At 41.7% G+C, this 20,574-nt stretch overlaps 3 protein-coding genes across 3 annotated transcripts in view; 1 reads left to right on the top strand and 2 right to left on the bottom strand.

Annotated features, from left to right (window-relative positions):
* Positions 1–3,815, bottom strand: part of hsf2bp (heat shock transcription factor 2 binding protein) — a 10,490-nt gene extending 6,675 nt beyond the window's left edge. Inside the window, exons 1-2 of the mRNA XM_079668218.1 lie at positions 3,678–3,815; positions 2,413–2,548 (exon numbers count right to left, since the gene is read on the bottom strand). Of these exons, the coding sequence (XP_079524344.1) occupies positions 2,413–2,548; positions 3,678–3,740 (199 nt within the window). The 5' untranslated portion in view covers positions 3,741–3,815. The remainder of the gene's footprint in view (positions 1–2,412; positions 2,549–3,677) is intronic.
* An 88-nt stretch (positions 3,816–3,903) lies between these two features.
* LOC307031265 (ankyrin repeat domain-containing protein 10-like) lies at positions 3,904–10,179 on the top strand (the record flags this gene model as incomplete). The annotated part of the gene is made up of 6 exons (XM_079668217.1): positions 3,904–4,161; positions 4,999–5,151; positions 5,449–5,540; positions 7,490–7,707; positions 8,312–8,386; positions 8,586–10,179. 6 exons carry the CDS (start codon positions 3,904–3,906, stop codon positions 8,873–8,875), a joined length of 1,086 nt encoding a protein of 361 aa, XP_079524343.1. The 3' UTR covers positions 8,876–10,179.
* Positions 10,180–11,022: 843 nt separating this feature from the next.
* Positions 11,023–17,684, bottom strand: ccdc14 (coiled-coil domain containing 14). The gene is made up of 11 exons (XM_079668216.1): positions 17,530–17,684; positions 16,776–16,831; positions 16,624–16,699; positions 14,381–14,453; positions 14,098–14,190; positions 12,762–13,247; positions 12,554–12,683; positions 12,356–12,438; positions 12,141–12,284; positions 11,749–11,851; positions 11,023–11,467 (listed from the first exon to the last, which is right to left on the bottom strand). Exons 1-11 carry the CDS (start codon positions 17,551–17,553, stop codon positions 11,089–11,091), a joined length of 1,647 nt encoding a protein of 548 aa, XP_079524342.1. The 5' UTR covers positions 17,554–17,684; the 3' UTR covers positions 11,023–11,088.
* Between the last annotated feature and the right edge of the window lie 2,890 nt (positions 17,685–20,574).

The following is a 20,574-nucleotide window of genomic DNA, read 5'->3' as shown; positions in this document are numbered from 1 at the left end:
CTACATTTACACACCTAGAGACATTGACAAGTACCAACCATATATTTATATCTCGCCCTGTCAATAAGCCTGGCGTTAGACTTTTTCGCTGTCCGTCATTTTGACAGACAGGATCGTAAAATATCCGTCATAATCCCTTATTACCCGTCGGGTCTGAACAGTTCACGATAGAGCATGCTCGTGAACTGTCAACGGGGGGGGGGGGGGCGGTGTTATGCCGTGTGTGCATGCACCTCGCGGGACGCGCACAGCGTGAAACAAAACCTCCCAGACATGTATTGATCTGTACGGCAAAGTACGGTTTGGGAACTATATCATTTCCTTTTGGAGGGCATCCATAACACGGCATAACACCAGAGCCTCGCTGCGGGGAAACGTTGGCGCTGTTCCGAGTTTGTTCTAATCTGTCAAAATGACAGGCTGCTTTCAGACCCGCGACCACTGGTGTCCCAGCAACATCAGTACCAAGCGAGAGAGTTGTTTCCAGAGCAGGGGATATTGTAAATGCCCAAACACCCCAGCTTATAAATACCTGGAAATGTGGACATTCTCATATTCCTAAAAACCTGTCTGATGATGCTGAGTGAGTGACTAGTGAGTTTGAGTTGAGTTACTTGAAAAACTAAAGTGAAACTTGATTTATTTTATTGCAGGATCTGATTATTAAATGTCCTTGTTTATTTGTGAGATGCAGTGGCATAAAGAAAATGCTTACTTTGTTTGGTAGTACCAGTAGGTACAAAAACACTGGTTTTCTTGTTCCAGTCTGTTACTGTCACTTTGTTTTTGACACTTTAAAATACTGCTATCCTACAAAAAGGCTGTAAAAATCAGATTTATTATGTAATAAAGAAACATTTTCCGAGTAAAAAAATGTTTTATTGAAAAAAAAATTTATGATTTTTTTTCCCTTCCCTTTATTATTCAATATCGCGATAAATACCGTACCGTGGACTTGTTATCGCGATATTATCGTACCGTGAGTTTTTGGTATCGTTACATCCCTAGTTGCCAATAATCATTCTTTGCTTTAATTAGTTCATTGTTAGTGCTGTTCATCATTCACATGACAGGTGCAAATCACACCAATTCTACTTTGAGACTAAATGTGTAAATTTTTTAGGTGCCTCTGAATAACCTTTTTTTTTTTTTACAATTAACAAACCAAACAAAAATTAACTAAAGGTATTAAATAAATGTAGTGGCGTAAAAGTACAAATTTACCGCTAAAAGTAAAGTATAAGTACCTCAAATCTGTACTTAAGTACAGTATGAGTAAATGTACTTAATTACCCTAAACCTCTGCTACATTTTAAAGAGAGGTACAGCTACTTTATGAAATATATTTGTTAATGTTGTGTAATGGCTATCCTTGGAGTTTTTGGTCTAAGAGTAATTTACAAACCAAGCGGAGGTGTCCACACTGAGTTCACTTATACGTACTAGGGGTGGGCGGATCGATCCCAAAATATCGATACTTTCGATATTACGTTACGTTTCAAAATATCGATACGAGAGCCAATAGGATCGATACTTTTATACTTTTTTTCCCCGTCTCCTCTACTCGTCAATTTCTTCAAAAGACTATGTGCAGACAGTCTATGGTGCAGACGAACACAAGTATATGCTCTTTTCTTCTCTCTCCACTGCTGTCCTCCTCTCCTGGAGGCTCGCGCACGCGCAGCGCGCTCCCTGCTTGAACGCCGATTATCAAGATGACTGACGGCAGCCAGGGCAGCAGCAGCCATTTACTCGCGAGTGCAACAGACACACGCGCATGATGGCTGAGAGAAAGAGGAGCTTTGTGTGGAGCAATTTCACAACTGGCAATTCTAACTTAGCGAACTGTGATGTGTGCAAGATGACAGTTTGTTACTCTGGCCACTTTGTTATGTTATTTTTCATGTTTGCACTTTAAATTTGCAAAAGTAAAACGCTTATTTGTCTATACAAACTGTCCTGTCTTTATTCATGAAAATGAATTCAGATTTAGTCTAGTTATGATGATTTCAGCTCAAAAATCATGTCATGCAGCTCTCCCCTATATGAAAGTAAATAAGACGCTTTTCATTTAAAAAAGTATCGGTATCGGCGATACTGGCCCTGAAATACTTGGTATCGGATCGAATCCAGATTTTGTGGTATCGCCCACCCTTAATACGTACCTGCAAAAAACTAAAAACACTTTCCCCCACATGCAAATGGTGTTTTATGCCAAATGCAATCTATGAACAGTAGACATCTTACAGTTCATTTGACTTATTTAATTTATTTAGTTCCTCACCCTCCTCAGCTCTGTAGTAAAAGTGTATTTCTTAAACAAAAGACTTATGTTATTTGTTGAGTTGTGTTATTACATTCTCATAAATGTTTTACACAATTTTCAAACCATGCGTTGTGTTTGTTACGCACTTGTTTGAGCTGTTCGAGCTTTATGCAGCATCCCAATCAGATCCCTGTTGAGAACTCTGGGCAGGAACTCCCTCAGCTGCATCACTTCTGTGGTTAACTTCTCTAAATCACTTTTCCTCACTCTGACAAAACCATCCTGAAACGAAAAGATAAAGCTCAATGCATGCTTCAAAAAAGAGTTTCAGATAGTATGACCTGACCCATATAAAACTAATCTGCACAAAACACAGAGGTAGCGTCATATCATCTGTATAAGTTAGTAATAGCGAGTCATTCATAACAGGAGATAATTAAAGAACGGTCTGGACTACAGTTAGCCGTTTTACTTCCTTCTCATTTATTCATATATTTAGCAGTAATTTTTACAAATAATGATAAGATATAAGAAACGTTTTTGAGTAAAGCAATAACTACAAGATAAAATGCAGACCCAAAAATGACCAGTTGAATTGGTTAATTGCAGAGGTGGAAGAAGTACTCAGGTTATTACAGGTTATTCAGGTATAATGGTATTCAGGTATTATAATAATATTATTCAGGTAAAAGTAGCAATACTACAGTAATTAAATAGTTACAAGTAAAAGTGTTGCATTAAAAATTCTACAGTACAATTGTAAGGGTAGAAAAGTATAAGCATCAAAATATAATTTAAGTACCAAAAGTAAAAGTAATCCTTATGCAGAAAAGCATATTTAAGCACCAAATATATATATTTGTAATTATTTTATTACAATTAATTGTGCAATGTGTTAAAGTGATGCTCTTGTTAAAGTTGGGATTGTTACTTAATACACAACTGAAGCTTAACCTATAATAACATGTGAAAATGTATGTGTGTTGATTTATATTGTTTATTAACCTAAATCTTCTGTAATGTTAATATAAATGTAGTAAATTAAGTATAACATTTGCCAACAAAACGCGTTGGGGTAAAAGCATATCACTCAACACTGAAAATACTCAAGTAAAGTACAAGTAGGCTACCTCAATTGTTCCACTTAGGTACAGGAGGCTACTTGAGTAAATGTACGTTACGTTACGATACGATACCCCACTGGTTAATTGGTTACTCAGTTTAACAGCTTTCATCAAGTGCCTCTCAATGGTTCAAAGTCACTCATTGATTCAGAAAGATGGACCTAGCCTGCCCTGGGGTGTGTGTTGTAGTGGAGAAAATATTGAATTGCATTGATTTGTGGCAGCATTGTGGAATGGAAAGGCCAACCCTAGATTGAACACTGTTTCTATAATTAAGTGATATATACCTGTTTCTTCGAATTTTTCTTTGCGCCATGATTCAGAGATTTCCCGCCCAATGATGACGCCATCTTGTGGTTGGTGTTGTCTTCTTTTACTTCTGCTGTTCACTTTTCCATCAAATGCCTCCGTGTTCTCCGTCACACTGTCAGACTCCAGTCCGGGTTTTGTGGCTCCCCCGCCCCAAAGAGCAGCTTAACGTTATCTCCTCTTTCTTTGTGTTTCCTCTTTAGTATGCTCAGTGCTCTGAGGGACGGGGAACACCGGGGATCAAGACACTTTTATACTTCACTAATGTCTGGGGGACTACAAGCCGACTTCTCCAATGAAGAAGGCTTTATCAGCCGGTTTCCCGTCCACCGTGCTTGTCGGGATGGAGACGTCGGAGCTTTGGTTTCCCTGTTCCAGCAGCTCTCAGACCCGGCTCCACTGACGGCTGAGGACCCGTGTTACGGATGGAGCCCCTTACACTGGGCTGCTCACTATGGCCAGGTAGGGATTACCTCTAAATGACTGTCTACATTAAGATGGACACATTGATAAGTAGTTCTCATTTAAAGTTAAACTATTCCGTGAACAACGTGTATTATACATGTACTTAATACTAAAAAGTACTTAAGATACTTTACTTAACTGTAGTCAACCTGAATTGCGGTTTCTTCTCGTAATATTTTAACCATAACAGGGCGGTGGATGGTTTAGCATGAACCGTTTTTAAAGGTGGATATTTTATGTATAAAATGTGCTATCAGCTTTATTTGTATAAAGTCTATGGCGCACCAGAAGCAGCCGCCTTTTTTTTCTTTTTTTCTAGTCCGCCTCTGATACAGTTGTTTCACTGTACGTGTACAATAAAGTTCGTGGGCGAAAAAAAACAAAACAAATAACTTAAAAACATTTTCATTGGTTCCAGTCGAGCCAATGGGTAATCAGGCGCCAAAACAGCCCTAGGTAAACAGAAAAAGTTATATTTCCTGATGTCATTCTCTTACACATCCATGTCTCAATATAATAATATATATGTAATATATAGGGCTTTCTTTGTACTCAAATTTGCATACCATGTATTACATTATTGTAGTTCTTCTTAACCCAGTTTTTCTCAGATGTCTGAGTTTTAAATAAACAGCCTATGTGTCTGAGGTCTGAAGAGTGCAGAGGAACAAGGCCAGTACAGTTGGTTGTGTGTTAGAGTTGCTTTACCTGCACACAGTCAGGTACCTTCCATTGTTCTTTCACAGTTACCCCCATGATGTGTGATGTTTTTTTTTTAATGTTCACCATACCCATTTCAATAGTCTCATTATGGACCTGTGTGTTGTGTTTCAGCTTGAGTGTGTGATGCACCTGGTGCAGCGGGGTTGTGAGGTGAACACAGTGACCAGCCGCTTCCAGCAGACCCCCACACACACTGCAGCATTTGGAGGACACCCCCACTGTGTGCTGTGGCTGACTCAGGCCGGAGCTGACGTTAACATGCAGGTCAGTCAGCACCAACAGTATATGAAAATAAGACCAGATATATAATACCACCAAAAATAGCAACAGCATTTTCGGGTTTTGTGTACCTTGTTATTCATGTTTTATTATCTTTGCTTTTAAATTAGTGTTTTTAAATGCCATTTTATATATGTTAAAGCACTTTGAATTGCCTTGTGTTGAAAGGTGCTATATAAATAAACGTGCCTTGCCTTTCCAGCATGTCTATAGTGTACTGTTGTGCCTACTACAGTTATTTCCATAATGTGTTTGTCACGTACACCTTCCCTGTGTCTTCAGGATCTCGTAGGTGAGGCTCCCATCCACAAGGCGGCTCGCTCAGGTAGTGTGGAGTGTATCCAGGTGCTGCTGGTAGCGGGGGCTAAAGCACAGTGAGTATTGTGTGACCTCTGCTCAGGTGCTGGGGTGTAACAGTTCCTATGTAAGCGTAATGCTAACTTCACATTAGCTGTTTGGGAGGGAACTGGCCACACCGGTTTACTTCTATAGTCATCAATTCTATTTGTAACCTTCTTCATGTAACCATTACACTTGAAGCCTTTGGTGAATCCTATACCCACAGAGTGTGTGCTCAAATGTGGATTTCTTTCAAAAGTCAAAAAGCAGGTGTGGGCTGTGGTCACTTGCTTCCTTAATGGATCAATATGTTCAGTCTCTTGGTGTTTCCTTACAACTGGAGTACAGTGGAGCACACACTCCTCCAGTATGGCTGACTAAAGCTGTCAATCACAAGAGAAACAAGACACATCTTTAGTTATCACTCCCCATAATAGTGGCCCAAGATTTCACAGAGAAGTCACTATTCTGAATGAGAGTTAACTTATAATAACATATCTAAATTAGACCATCTTCAACTGGGAAAGTTCTGAAAAGGGCTTGGTGTTATCGCCTGCTGAAAAAAAACCGTTTCAATTGTTGATCTCTGCCCACAAAGCAGGATCTGAAGAGTAGACATATCTATGCTGATGTGTTATTGGCCCTTCCCTTCCAGAACAGCTCAAAGTGGATGTTAACATCTCATATGTCATGTGATGATGTCGAGAACGTGAGCCAATGCAGAACATCTCATGACACACGGAGGCAAAGGCAGTGTTTCCACTTAGAGACAAATATGAACATATCTATAATTGTATAATAAAAGTGTAACATCTGAATCATTCTCATCCTTAAATACACATCACAAAAACTGAAAGCGTGAGAATGAGATCAGTTCAGTTTTGTACAACAAGAAATGTGAGTTCTTACTTCCACAATAGTCTAATGATAGAGTTGATCTGGTAAATGAGCTTTTCTGCCTCATCAGTGAAGAGGGCGAAGCTAGTCCAACCTGTTGCTTGAGTCTGTTTGATGTGTCCTGACATGTTACTTATTAAAATGATTATTAAGATGTACCTTTGGCTTCCCTTTTTCAAACTGCAAACACCCTGCACATTCTGATGTTTTACAGCTATTGAATTTGAACTCGATTTTCTTGAGTAATCCCCGAAAAGAGGCAGCAATCGCAATAATCTCAGCAGGACCACATGTCCGCTCTACACTCTCTGCAGCCGCACTCTGGCCAGGTACTTCCTGCAGTGATTGGTTGAATCATAGTCATGTCCTGACCTGCATGCTTACTCTGCTCACACAGAGGGAGGGAGTGTAGGAAGCCCAGCCTCGGGGGGGGGGGGAGGAGACATTTGCATTGTTCAAAATACTCATTACGTACAGTAAAAATACAACTATTTCTTAACATATACACATAATCTTTCACATAAGAAAAATGTTAGTATAGAACAAAAAATGATATTAATATTGTTAGAATATTATTAGTGTTTCATAATTCATATTGTATATGTATGTATATAGTTTTTTTGAGAGAGTGAAGAAAAAAAAACATTGTCGACATTCTGAATCTAGTATATCCCCCCCCCCACACACACACACACACACTCATTCGGTAAAAAAAATGATCTAACATTTTTTTATTAACCTATTATAAAAATACTGGCCTTCCTAAGATACTGTAAAATAAATTGTAATATTTTCTTGTAAACTGTTTAATGTAGAAGCAAGCCACATTCTATAAGAAGTGAGATATAGCAGCCAACCAGTAACATTTAATCATTATATATATATATTATAATATTCTATTAATTCTGTGATTTATTATTTTAGTCATGTATTCCTAATGAGTGTGTTGCAAGGGGAGATGTTGACATGCTGTCAGCTGTCTCCCTGCTCTATAAGAACCTCTGACCTCCAGTCTTCATGTGATCTGTACTGAGTGTTAAAAATGGCCGACAGGAAGCAGTTTGTCTCACTTCCTCTTCCTGTTCAGGTTAAGGAATGCCAGTGGGCAGACAGCAGCAGACCTGGCCCACGCTCACGGCTTCCTCGACTCTTTCTGCTTCCTCTCCAAGACCAAGAAGCTGCTGCAGCTGCACGTGAGGGGGGGGGTGAATGGAGAAAGCCCCCCCTGTGGTCCGGGCCTGCTCAGCAGGAAGAGGCTACTGACAGCCGGGGACAGCAGGGACCTGAAGAAAGCCCGGGGGGACAGTAAGACATCATTCATGTTTTAATGCACCAAAAAACTATGAACATATTAGCAAGAGCACGCCAATGTCTGCACACGTTCCAGAGCGTGAACAGACAGGGAACTGAATAACAAGGCTGGGGCCCACAGACCATCATCTTCAAGTTCCATATCCTGTTTGGCCGTGGCATATTTTACACAGGCTGCTTTGTATCAAACATCAAATCAACAACTACACACACAGGGTATGACATTTCAAGGCATGAGGAATATGAACCTCAGGTGGGGGGTTTGTGTAGGACCCCATCACTCAGAGAAAATACATTCCGCATCTGGAAGGTTCTGAATCAGAAATCAGAATACCTTTATCCGTCCCACAGAGGGGCATTTGTTTTAGCAGAAAAGAGCCAAAAACAGCTGAATGTTAACTAAGACGCATGCATACAAAAATATTATAAAAGATTAAATACAATTACAAAAATGACACCATTTACAAAATACACATCCTGGAAGGCCTTTTCAGGAGTTTGTAATAAAAAACACTCACATCCCACCATCCCAGTGTGATTCAGGATACTCACTGTGAACAGCTGTGTGATGTCACTTCCTGTGTGTCTCCTGTTGCAGTGCTGGTGCAGATGCCGGTTGGAGGTGAGGATCTGGAGAGCGTTACCATGGAGTCCGTCCCGGAACTCCTCTCAGGTGGGACTACAGCTGTTTTCTAATTATAGAGGATGCTGCACAGTTGACATCATAATAAACACAGTTGCTACCTCCTATAACTTTCATTATCCATTCGTCTGCCAATAGTTTTCTGGATGACTCCATGAAGGGTTTGGTGTATTAAATGTCCAAAACATACATTATATATAACATCTAATGACCAGATTTTGTGTTTCAGCGGCATATGAACACCCCCCAGCCCCCAGCAGCCGTCCCCTCCCTCTGCCCCCCGCTGAGCCCACTCAGCACTCCTCCGCAGACATGTGTGGCTCGCTGCACCTGAGTGGCTCTCCCAGCAGCTGCGTGTCTCACCGGCCGGCCTGGGGGGGGCTGAGGGGGGCCGACTCCAGGGACTTCCTGCACTACGGACACTACCACGGCTTTGGAGACACGGCGGAGGAGCTGAGTGACAGCTCCCAGGAGCTCAGATACAGGCAGGCGGCGGGACACCTCCACCCACACTCATAGAGGGGGGGGCTGCCCTTCAATAAGCTTAACTGGCGCACATGTGATCACACGGCCAGTCACTACAGACACCAAGCACCCGTTCACCTGCAGTTCCTGTTAGTACATGTCCACTTCCTGTCAACTGCATCACATGGTCTTCATCAACAGCTGGAACATTTACATATTGTACTTTTGATAAAGTCATCATAGGACAGACACTCAAACATCCAGGTGTTTACTCCTCTCTTAGTGCTGCAGATAGATATAACAATCTTTCAAAAGTGGATACAAGCACCAAAGTGTCCATGTCTATCCCTCTGGGGCCATTCCAAGATGACTGTCATTTCCAGCCGAGGAAAAAGTATTTTACCGCACTCTTTAGAAACTTCTTCAGAGCTTTTTTGTGTCATTTTAAAACACAAAATGTTAAAATGTGGAGTTTATTAGAAAGAATTCAGATGTATGTTAGGCTACCCAGTTTTCCATGTGCAGATTATTTAGATTTGATAGCTCACACAAGCTTCTGAGTGAATCCTGTCGTCTGAATTTGGTTTCTACGTGGTGGAAAATGTATGAGTTGACACCGAGATCATTTAAATAGGGCTAGTGAAAGTGATTTTGATCAAATAATTACATTTCCAAGTTGGCGGCCATCTTGGGTTTTTGAGCGGCTAACATGTTTTCTTTCCAAACATCAAAGGAGTTTATGTGCCCATTTTAGAACTTGTATCCACTTTTAAAAGCATCATCAGCACTATCAGTGTCCCTGTGCACGGCTAATACCTGAGGAACATTCTGGCAGTGTGTCCCTGCTCCAAGCTGCAGTGTGTTCTAGGCACACGCTGTTTCTGTAAAATGAAGGTGTGATGGTGCTAACAGAAACATCCACTGCCCCAGTTTATTTGAATAGACCACGATGCCTTTGTTTCCAGCTCCTATAATGTAATAATGCTGAGAGCTGCTGTAAGGCTCTGCAGTTTCTCTGAATGAACTGACCTGAAAAAGCTGTTTTATCCCGTCTCAAATGTGTCTCTGCTCCGGGACTACCAAGGGCTTTAAGGGAGTGGACTATGTGTTAATGCGTGTGGGGGTGGGGGGGGGGTCCTCCAGCAGCGAGCATCACCTGCACTCTACCAAAGGGAATATTTAAAAATCATTTGTTATTTATGTTTTAGAGCAGATGAATGTCTCATTTTATAGCGCTTGTAGTATTAGGGAGTTTTGGGGATTATTGTAACATGCTGCGTCTTTTTGTAAACTGTTTTATACTTGTACTGGTTCGACCTCTTTTGTATATTAAAACACGTTTTGCAGTTTCATAAAAAGGGTTCAAGGTGTGTGTGTGTCTGTGTGTCTGTGTGTCTGTGTCTGTGTGTGTGTGTGTGTGTGTGTGTGTGTGTGTGTGGGCCGGGGTTCTCCTCATCAGGTGTGTTTTCATGGAATGGGAAAACCTTGATATTTTGGTGATTATTAAGTTGAGCTGTTGAGTTCAATTAACACATTAGCAACCAACAAATAACTGAAATGATTGAATTGATATCATACAAAACCACATTATGTTGATGTATCAAAACCAAATAGTGACGTTTCTAATATTGAGAGGAAGTTGGCAGCGAGGTGTTTGAATAGATTTCAGACAAAAAGCGACATTAAAGGCAGAGTTCGCCCTGAAAAATCTCAAATCTTGGTGCTCAAAGCCGCATTAAAAACGATATTTAAAAAAACTCCAACAGCACTGTCTCTGAAAATACTCCACAGAGCAGTTTCATGTGGAACTACTTTTTTTCTCCTCACCAACCGTATCACTGCGCCTAAGGAAACAGGCATCTTCCCATGAACATCTCCTGCAGGTGCAGTTTGATTGGAATAGAATGTGTCATATTCAGTAACTAGGTCATGATTTCTGGGAAGAGACTTTGCTGTTTTTTCAACATGTGTTTTTCTGCCGCTTTGAACACCACAAGCCGACATTTCTACGACCAACACTCGGCAACTCACTAACTGTATCGATAAACCGCACTACTGATTCTAGGGTGAACTGTCCCTTTAAGAAACGTTTGAATGAAGACAAGAGGTGCTTTAAGAACTCCAGGAACAAACAGAGCTGCCTGTCCTGTCTCCATAAGGATGGAAATCAAATCCAGGAAACTAATGAAACACGCTTTACTTCAAATCTGAAACATCATTTATTATAAATATAAAAAAATGCACAATAATATAGAGTTAGAAGTTATTTAGAGCCGAGTGTGCGTCACCTCGCCCCCCCCCAGGTCAAGCTGAAAGGTCTTCTGCAGGCTGGCGATGCTGGCGTCCAGCGCTGCCAGCCCGTCCCTGAACGCAGCCTCCGCCTTGCTGTCCAAGGTGGAGCCGGACCTGCTGCTCAGATCAGAACACACGGAGGCGTCTGCGTGGGACGGGAGCCCCCACCCCCCCGCCTGGACCTCATGTGGACAAAGTGATTGGTCGGTCAGGGTGACATCAGGATGGGATGAAGTGTCCCCTATCTCTGCAGACACAGGCAGACCCAGGGACAGCAGGAAGTGTGTGATGCGTTCAGGGGGGGGCTGCTGTGGGAGGAAACAGGCTTTGGTCGACTCCAGACTCTGAAGAACCCTGAAAAAGACAGAGGAGATTATACCCTCACCTCACTCTTCACACACACACACACACACACACACACACACACACACACACACACACACACACACACACACACACACACACACACACACACACACACACACACACACACACACACACACACACACACACACACACACACACACACACACACACACACACACACACACACACACACACACACACACACACACACACACACACACACACACACACACACACACACACACACACACACACACACACACACACACCTATTATAGTTTTCTCTCTCTTCCAGTCGTTGCTGGGCGAGTGAAGAGTACTCAGTCTTCTCTCGCTCACTGTCCCGCAACCTGCTTCTAGTGGCCTCCAAGTCTAAACACACACAAACAACATAAAAAAATAATATTGGATTAAATGCCTTGGTCTTTTTATATTAAATCTTAAGCGAATTATAACTGCCATTGCTTGTAGAGCTCCATTATTACATGTGTGTCTTCATTTGTCTGCAGCAAGCAGGAGAGATAACACGTTTTCTACCAGTGGAAAGAGGTGTTGTACTAATGTTGATGTCTCACAGGCCTTAAACAAGACATTCACAACAGGACACAGAACTTCAGAGTGATTTAGGTCCTCTCTCCAGTCTCAGAGCACACGTCTCCACCTGCTGTAAGGAGTGTGTTCTCGTCCTCTCTGTCCCTCAGCTGGCTCTGGGTGTCCCTCAGGTCTTTCCGTACTCCCGTCAGCTCCTCCTGCAGCTCCTGCAGCCGGGACTGAGCGCCATCCAGCTGCTCCTGCAGAGAACACACTGTGGAGAGGAGCAGGGGTCAACCAGAGGGCAACTCTTACTCAACACACATAAAAACACACACACAATACCTGCAGAGTTATTGAGGGGCTCCATGCTGTGTAACGCTGCCTTCTCCCTCTCCTTCAGCTGCTGGTTCAGAATCCTGACACGCCTGGAACACACAATGTCTTAGTGAAGTTGTTCCATGAGTTATCCTTCATGTTTATTATAAGTGTGATTGAAGTCATGTCTATGTCAGGTATTGTGTAATAAAAGACAGTAGGTACCTGCGGAGCTGACAGTTCTGGTTCTGTACTGATGAGAGGTCCACTGCAGTCTGCACGGGACCCCCAAAATCCATCAGCTGGGAGGACAGGCTCTGCTCCAGATGACTGAGCAGCCTCTCGGCTGCACTACCTACACACACACACACACAATATATTGAATTACATGTGTCATGACCAGAAACTATCAAACTGTCAGACAGACACACACCTTGTCCTGTGATCAGAGCCTTCAGCTCCTCCAGCAGATTCTGCACCATCTTTCTCTCCCCGACGCGCGTGTCCTCAGTAACCATAGCAACGTGCCCCGTCTCCATCTGCGTGTTTGGCATCACGACGCTGCAGGTGTGTGTTTGTCTGACAGCCGTGTGTGTGTCCGTGTCTCTCACAGGTACACACTCCTCCTCTTCTACATCACAATCTGACAGACAGGATGTGGGCGGAGCTTCAGAAGCAGCCTGAGGGTCAGACTGAGGTGGGGGGATGGAGGTCTGGGGCGGAGGTGGAGGGACGGAGGGGTGAGGCTGGGGTGGAGGGGTGGTAGGCTGAGGTGGGGGGATGGAAGGCTGGGGTGGAGGGGTGGAGGTCTGGGGCTGAATTGGAGGGGTGGGAGGGCGTAGTTGCAGGGTGGGGGCTTGTTTCTGAGGGGGGCGGAGCTTCTGTGGTAAGACGGCAGCAGCAGCTGGTCCTCTCTGTTCTGGAAGTAGAGCAAAGGGGAATATGGAGCAGAATTAGGGATGTCAATCAATCAATCAATCAATCAATCAATCATTGAAATTCATAGACTCACTGCTATCGCAAATGGAGTGTGTGTCAAAGTGGGACAGTCCCTGCTCCGTTCAAGAGCAAGCAATACTTCATATACAACTCTCATCCCTTCAATGAGACTCCTTTGAAGATGTTGCATAATGATCAACTATGAAGCTCACACACGAGGATATTTCATATCTAGGCTCCTGCGGCTGTCTTTATTAGTTATATTACTGTAGCTTTACACAATAATGTATGCATGTACTGTAATGCTTCAGCACTTCTAAGAAAGAGTTTTCCAAGTGTAATAAGTACAAAGGTAGAAGAAGTACTCGGACATTTCATTTAAGTAAAAAATAGAAATATGTGTTGCAAGTAAAAGTCATACAAAATCCTACTTTAGTCCAAAAGTATTCGCATCAGAATATACTTAAAGTACCAAACGTAAAAGTACTAATTGTGTTTATGTTTTAGTTTATTTATATTGTGTTCTGTGTTCAGCTCACCAGCAGAGGGCGCTGTGCTGCTGAGTCTGACGCTCACAGTGCCTTCTAACAAAATACACACACACACACACACACACACACACACACACACACACACACACACACACACACACACACACACACACACACACACACACACACACACACACACACACACACACACACACACACACACACACACACACACACACACACACACACACACACACACACACACACACACACACACACACACACACACACACACACACACACACACACACACACACACACACACACACACACACACACCTGTGTTCCCAATGGTCTTCTTCCTTAGTGAGGTGGAGGGTCTTGATTTAGCTGCTCCAAGCTTTACTCCTTTAGGAAGGCCTGGCAAGGGTTCTACACACAGACACACACACACACAGACAGACAGACAGACAGACAGTGTGTACCTCATTATGACAGACAGGTTAGAAGCTGCAACCAGAGGACAGTTGGTCTCTTGCTTTAAAAATACATGTTGATCAAATAATAAAGTGATAGTTTGAGCATTTCTTGTAACAAAGCATTGTATGAAAACCCTTCTGACCTGCCTTCTCAGCCTGAAGCATGCCCCCGAGCAAGGCAGCACAGCGGTCCAGCCCCCGGTGCAGAGTGGTGACCTGAGGGACAGAACACAGCCGTCACTACACACACTTTAACCACCACCATGGGGAGACCACGTCAGCATCTGTACACTTGCTGCTAGTCTGCTAGCTTTATGCCCGTTATGGCGTTGACCTCATTCAATTACATCACACACCATACCCTCTCTGTGGTGTGGCAGTGTCACATGTTTTCAAGCCTTTCTGAAAATCAATGACTCCTGTAGCACACTAGAGTAGTAAGAAGGGTGAAGTGGGTTAAACGAGGAATTTTTGATAGGTCAGTTAGTTTGTGTAAGTGTGTGACTTTGGTTAGTTTTGATTCGTCAAACAGTAAAGTTGTGCAGAACAGGAACTCCTGTGTTCTTAAGGGTTCAGTCCCTTTTTGGAAACATATCTAAATATAGACTCTATCTGTCTAATGTCAATGGGAAAATACAGTGTTCACTGTTTATTTACATTCTTTGGTTGGCCTCTCTTTCAAAAGTTTGCCACAGCTGTATTTGACTTTGCCTTGCCAGCTTGGAGCATGCAGACCACCATCTACTGAAAATATCACACTGAATATGGATAACACCTCTTATAAAAGCTTCCATCAGAACATCTAGAGCAGGCCTATTCAACTGGCGGCCCGCGGGCCAGATGCGGCCCAGAACCAACTCCCGAGTGGCCCAGCCTCCCGTAGCCAAATTCCTACACTAGTACAGACCATGAACGCAACACTCCGCGTTGCATAGAAACCACCAAACCACAACGCATCACGTTTTTTGAAAGTGCATCTAGTGGTGCTAGTAACGGTGGTCCTATGATAGCAACTCTAAAACATGTCTCTCTCAACTCTGAAGCGTAAACAGAGACAAAACGGTCATTGATCTTGTGGAGCAGATCCAAGTCAAGCTGGACCTTTTCGCGACCGACTTGAGCACGGGTCGGATGCTGCATTTTCCGACGCTCCCCAAACATATCACATCTCCGGCACAAATCACAGATGTGATTACAGATTTCATTGCGAGGTTGAAAGAGAACTTTGCCGGTCGATTGGATGGACTTGCTCTGCCCACAGAGGTGATGGGCTTTGCCAGAGACCCCTTCACTGTTGCAATAGAGGGGGACGCATCAACCAGAGCAAACAAAGGAAGTGGTCCCCTGCATCGACAAGGGGAAATATACACTGGAACTTATTGACATGCAGCACACTAACGGGCCAGCGAAGTATTGGAGTGATGTCAAAAAACGGCAGTTCCCTAACGTTCAGAAAGTAGCGATCTGTGTGCTCAGTATGTTTGGATCAACATACACATGTGAATCAAGCTTTTCACACATGAACTCAATCAAAAGTAACACTCGCTGCTCCCTGACTGACAGCACTCTTCACCAATGTCTTAGGATTGCATTGATATCCTATGAGCCAAAAATCACTGCTCTTGTTCAAAACAAAAAATGTCCCTTCTCCCATTGAGAAAGTCAGCGATGACAAATCACAAATGAGGTGATAGTAAGCACCTAGTTTACTATAGTAGACGTGTAGTGTAGTATTCATTCATATAGTTATCCGTATCCCTTGTTATGGGTTTGTGCACTGAAGGGTAACTTGACAGTTCTTTCTGTATTCATTTAAATTCACTTTGTAATGTGTCTGGGTCAAATGTGACCAAAACGTATGATTTTTTTGTTATTACTTGAAAAGTGAAAAAATAGTATTGCTACAGTACTACCTCTTTGTGTTGCATTGCTCTTTAGCTGTTTTTTTGTATGTCAGGAAATGTATTAAGACTGCTATTATTGTATTCAGTAAATGCACTTTGTGATGTGCTTGGTTAAAAAAAAATAACCTGAATATTTGACTTCTAAAGCAAACAAATGTAATGCTACAACTGTGCACTTTTTTTTCAGATTCTGTTAAATTAATGCTAATTTGTTGTGTTTTTATGCACTTTTTGACCTACCTTTGTTAGATGAACAATGAATAAAAATTGCATGTTTTTCATCGCAGTAATATGTGTTGGTTTAAAATGTGTCACTACCCGCTTTTTACAGGCCGCTGAATGTCTGGCCCAGCTGAATTTTGTAGTTATAAAATCTGGCCCAACTGAATGTGTAGTTGAATAGCCCTGATCTAGAGTATCCCCATGTTCATCCCAAAGTATCCTCTCATGTGTGTAGTACCCATCAAGCCCCCCCTCCTCACCTGGTCCTCAGAGTCTGTGGAGTACAGGGAATATGCTGGCTCAGCGCAGACTGCTGCTCCTGGGTTTGAGGGAGTGCTAAAAGGAACATACGTGTATATAAGAAATATGGGCAGTGACAGTAAAAAAGGTGATTGAAAGCTTGTGTTCTCACCGTCTCCTGGAGTGCTGCACTCTGCCTCCTCCGGTCAGCCTCCCTGACGTCACCACCTGTCAATCACACGCCTGTTTAAACTGGAGGACTGATTCCAGGTCTGTCACATGTCAGAGCTACCTGCGTATACCAACCACTGACAGCACTTCTGCTTTAAAAAATAGCTTTTGTTTTAGTTCCTTTGCAGCCTGGAGACAGATGATACTAATCTAACTAGCAATGAAAGCATCTCTTTTAGAAGTTTGAATTATGTATATTCAACATTTACTGTATATCATCATCATATCATCATAATATGAAGCACAGCTCTAAAACCTTGTAACTCGCTCGCAGGCATGCAGAGTAACAGATTACATGTAACGGGATGAAGTCATCAGGATACAAACAGTTACTCTTATACACTCAATAACAAAATGTCCAGGTTACATACATTGTATTTTGCGATTCTTAGATTATGTTACATTTTGTACAGGTTTTAAAGTATCCCTCCGAACCCAGCTCACTTAGCAGTAATGTATATCAGGTTATTACAATAAATGCAAACATATTAGTGAAGAATGTGAACACAACAGCTAGCTTCAACTTCAATGTCCTCTGCAGAAGAGCCCCCTGCTAACAGTGCTAACTGTGTTAACAGTGAAGGGTGTGTGTTTGTGTAGCAGTGTTATGTTGTGGTCCACAAAGTAGTATGTTGATGAAGCTAAGCTAACAGGTGGCGCGCTTGTGTGTTCAGTTTAGCTTTATTCGGTCATACCTTTCCTTTAGCTGTTCCTCTCATGGTGAACTAGCTCCTGCACTCTGCTGCCAAACACAGAAGATACACTTATTTTAACTATTCTGTATTGTTTGTTTTTACATGCACGCACAATGTTATGCTCCAACTTCCGGGTGAAGCCCAAGTTTTAAACGGACAACACGCAGCAGCGGTCCAATCAGAATCTGAGCAGTGGGCGTTGCTATGGAGACGACGCAGGGCGGTGCAGAGCTTTAATAATAACAATAATATTTTTATTTTGTTAGCGCTTTTACAGGTGCTCAAATACGCTTTACAGATATAGTGAAAATAAAAGAACAAATAAATATATATAGTTGAAGTCAAATAATCACACATTAAAAGCCAGATTGAAGAGGTGAGAGGTCAGTGCAGTCTCTCTCTTAATTATTTATGTATTTATCTATTTAATTTCGGCTTAAATGGCATTCCATACTGTCCCCCCAGGTCCGGTGATTAAACGCTCACCATGTTCATTCATTAATCACTTATATAGGCTCCATCAGTTTACAGTGTTGGGCAAGTTACTTCCAAAATGTAATATATTACATATTACTTATTACTCTCTTTAGAAAGTAATAAGTTACATTACAATATTACTGTCTCTGAAATGTAATGAGTTACACTACTTTAGTTACTTTTTAGTTACTTTCACCAAAATAACCGCAAAAGAATAACTAGGTATTTTAAATGCTAAAATCTAGTTTAGTGCAGCTCATTATGCATCCAGTGAAGGGCAATGTGGTATAGCATAACAACTGTGTAGGCCCTTAAGTATGGAATCAAATTAGGGTCAATAATATTCACAAATTATTTCACAGTCTGCAGTTGTATATCACCTGTTGTGCGCATGTGAAAAGATTTTGTGCATGTGTAAAAAAGTTTTGTGCACACAGATATAATTTGCTCGTGTAAAAACATTTTGCAGCTGTAGAAATATTTTGTGCGTGTGTGAAAAGTTTTTGCAGATATAATTTGCACGTGTAAAAAAGTTTTGCAGGTGTAGAAATATTTTGTGCAAGGATATTTACAACAGTGAGGTTTCACAAAGTCTGAGATACGGACACACAAATTTCCTATCTGTGTGTGCGAACCTGAAGTTACAAGCTACAAGCTGCTATTTACGAGTACGAATTTTGACCCTGTTTTTACGCCTGAGTATGCTAGCCAATCAGCACGTTGCCCACTGACTAGCCAATCGGGACGTAGCCCACTGACCATCCAATCATAGGACACAAGGTTCTAACGCGTTCGTTTTGCTGACCTGAGCCACTTGGAGCGTGCTTGCGGGAGTCAACATGGAGGAGCCCGAGGCGAACTCTTGTGGGACACAGGTGGGTTAATTACATGCTACCACGGAACATGCCACTACAGTTTTAATTAACTAACGTCACATCGTAATTAACTAAATATATCAAGACAGCTGTGCGTGCATCCCTGAGTTACTTATATTTTATATTTAACGCTAGCTAGTTGATGTGGTCTTTGCTATTGTCTTAGCTAGCTACAGTCTGTTGGCTAAATTAACGTTTGTTGTTGTTGTGCCGTTTGAATGAGTAACGTTAATGTTAAAGAAATTAATGCAACACTTTTGTCGGGTGCTTCCTGACATAATGCCCCGGGCATTTAATATGGAGAGGAAGGTAACGTAACGTTAGTTAGCCAAAGGTCGAAAAGGTTCAGTTTCCAATCCGACTTGTGTTCACGTCAGCTGGAAAATAAAGCAAGTGAACAGAAAAGGAACGGTAAAGTGGGCTAACCATACGATCTTCATAATCAATAATAAATAACTGTATGGCCTACTCAACACAAATGCTCCTTACAACCCGCTGCAATAGACGATGAGCGATTCATGTTTTCTTAAAAATCAATCAATCATATACTCTACAGTATATGATTGATTTATGTATTAATTATTTTATTTGTTTAAATATAATTCTATATTTTTTTCATATACTCTACAGTCCATGCATTATACTTTTTTGCATGAAAAGGGCAGAACTTCAAAAGCTTTAACCTGAAACACATGCCTCACTGCTCGAGTTCAGGCCAAAATTAGCTTTACTTCATTCATTTAAAAGACCAATAAGCAATATTTAGGACACAAATAACATATTTATAACAATAAATGCTCTTCCTCAGCTATGTTTTATATAATGTAAACACAAGCAGTATTGTAGCCAAAGATAAACATTTCACTATACATTGTGCGGGTCATCTTATGTAGGCGCCGATCACATCATGTTATTCAGCACAACACCACAAAAAGGGGTCTGGCGATGGACACGAAGATTATTTCAATCATCAAAGGACTTGGTGGGACAAGATGTGGTGTGGATACATCAAGCAATTAATACCTTTTTAATTTGCAGATATGGTATGGTAATATTTGGTGGAATTGATGGATTTTCAAGAAAGGTTAGTGCTTCCTGGAGTTTATTTTACAATTGACCAAAAGTGAATTGATATTAAATGCCATTTTTTAAAGTTAATTATCACGCACATACAGTATGGGGTCAGTACTAACAACTTGTATTACACGGCTTAGTTGAATACTCCATTCTGATTGTAAATTCTTAACATGTGACACGTTGTTAATACAGCAGTACAAACCGCTGTCAAGGACTATAATGAAGGTTAACATATTGTAAATCAAGGCAAATATTATTTAAACTATGCTCATGGTTTGAAATGGCAAACATTGAAAGGCAAAAGTATTATTAAAACCATGTAGCCTACTACATCATCACCTTGGTCCCATTATATACGCTGGGAAGAGAATATTTACTGTGCTTGAAAACTGGTATCACATCATCATGTGAGGTTGACTTTGTGACCTGGAGAACATTTCAGCTGCAACATCAGCTCGTTGATAATAAGCTTAGGATATGAGATATTTTTGTAGCGATTCATGGTGAAGGCATCTGTGCTATTGTATGCATTATTTTTGACCCAACATTTCTACAGGCATGTCAGAATATGGTACTATTTTCACATGAATATTCTAGCCATTCTCTATTTTTATAC

Source organism: Notothenia rossii, assembly GCF_949606895.1.
Source record: "Notothenia rossii genome assembly, chromosome: 3".
Taxonomy (NCBI): Eukaryota; Metazoa; Chordata; class Actinopteri; order Perciformes; family Nototheniidae; genus Notothenia; species Notothenia rossii.
The sequence above is the reverse complement of the archived record's forward strand: the minus strand, read 5'-3'. Positions and strand labels throughout refer to the sequence as shown.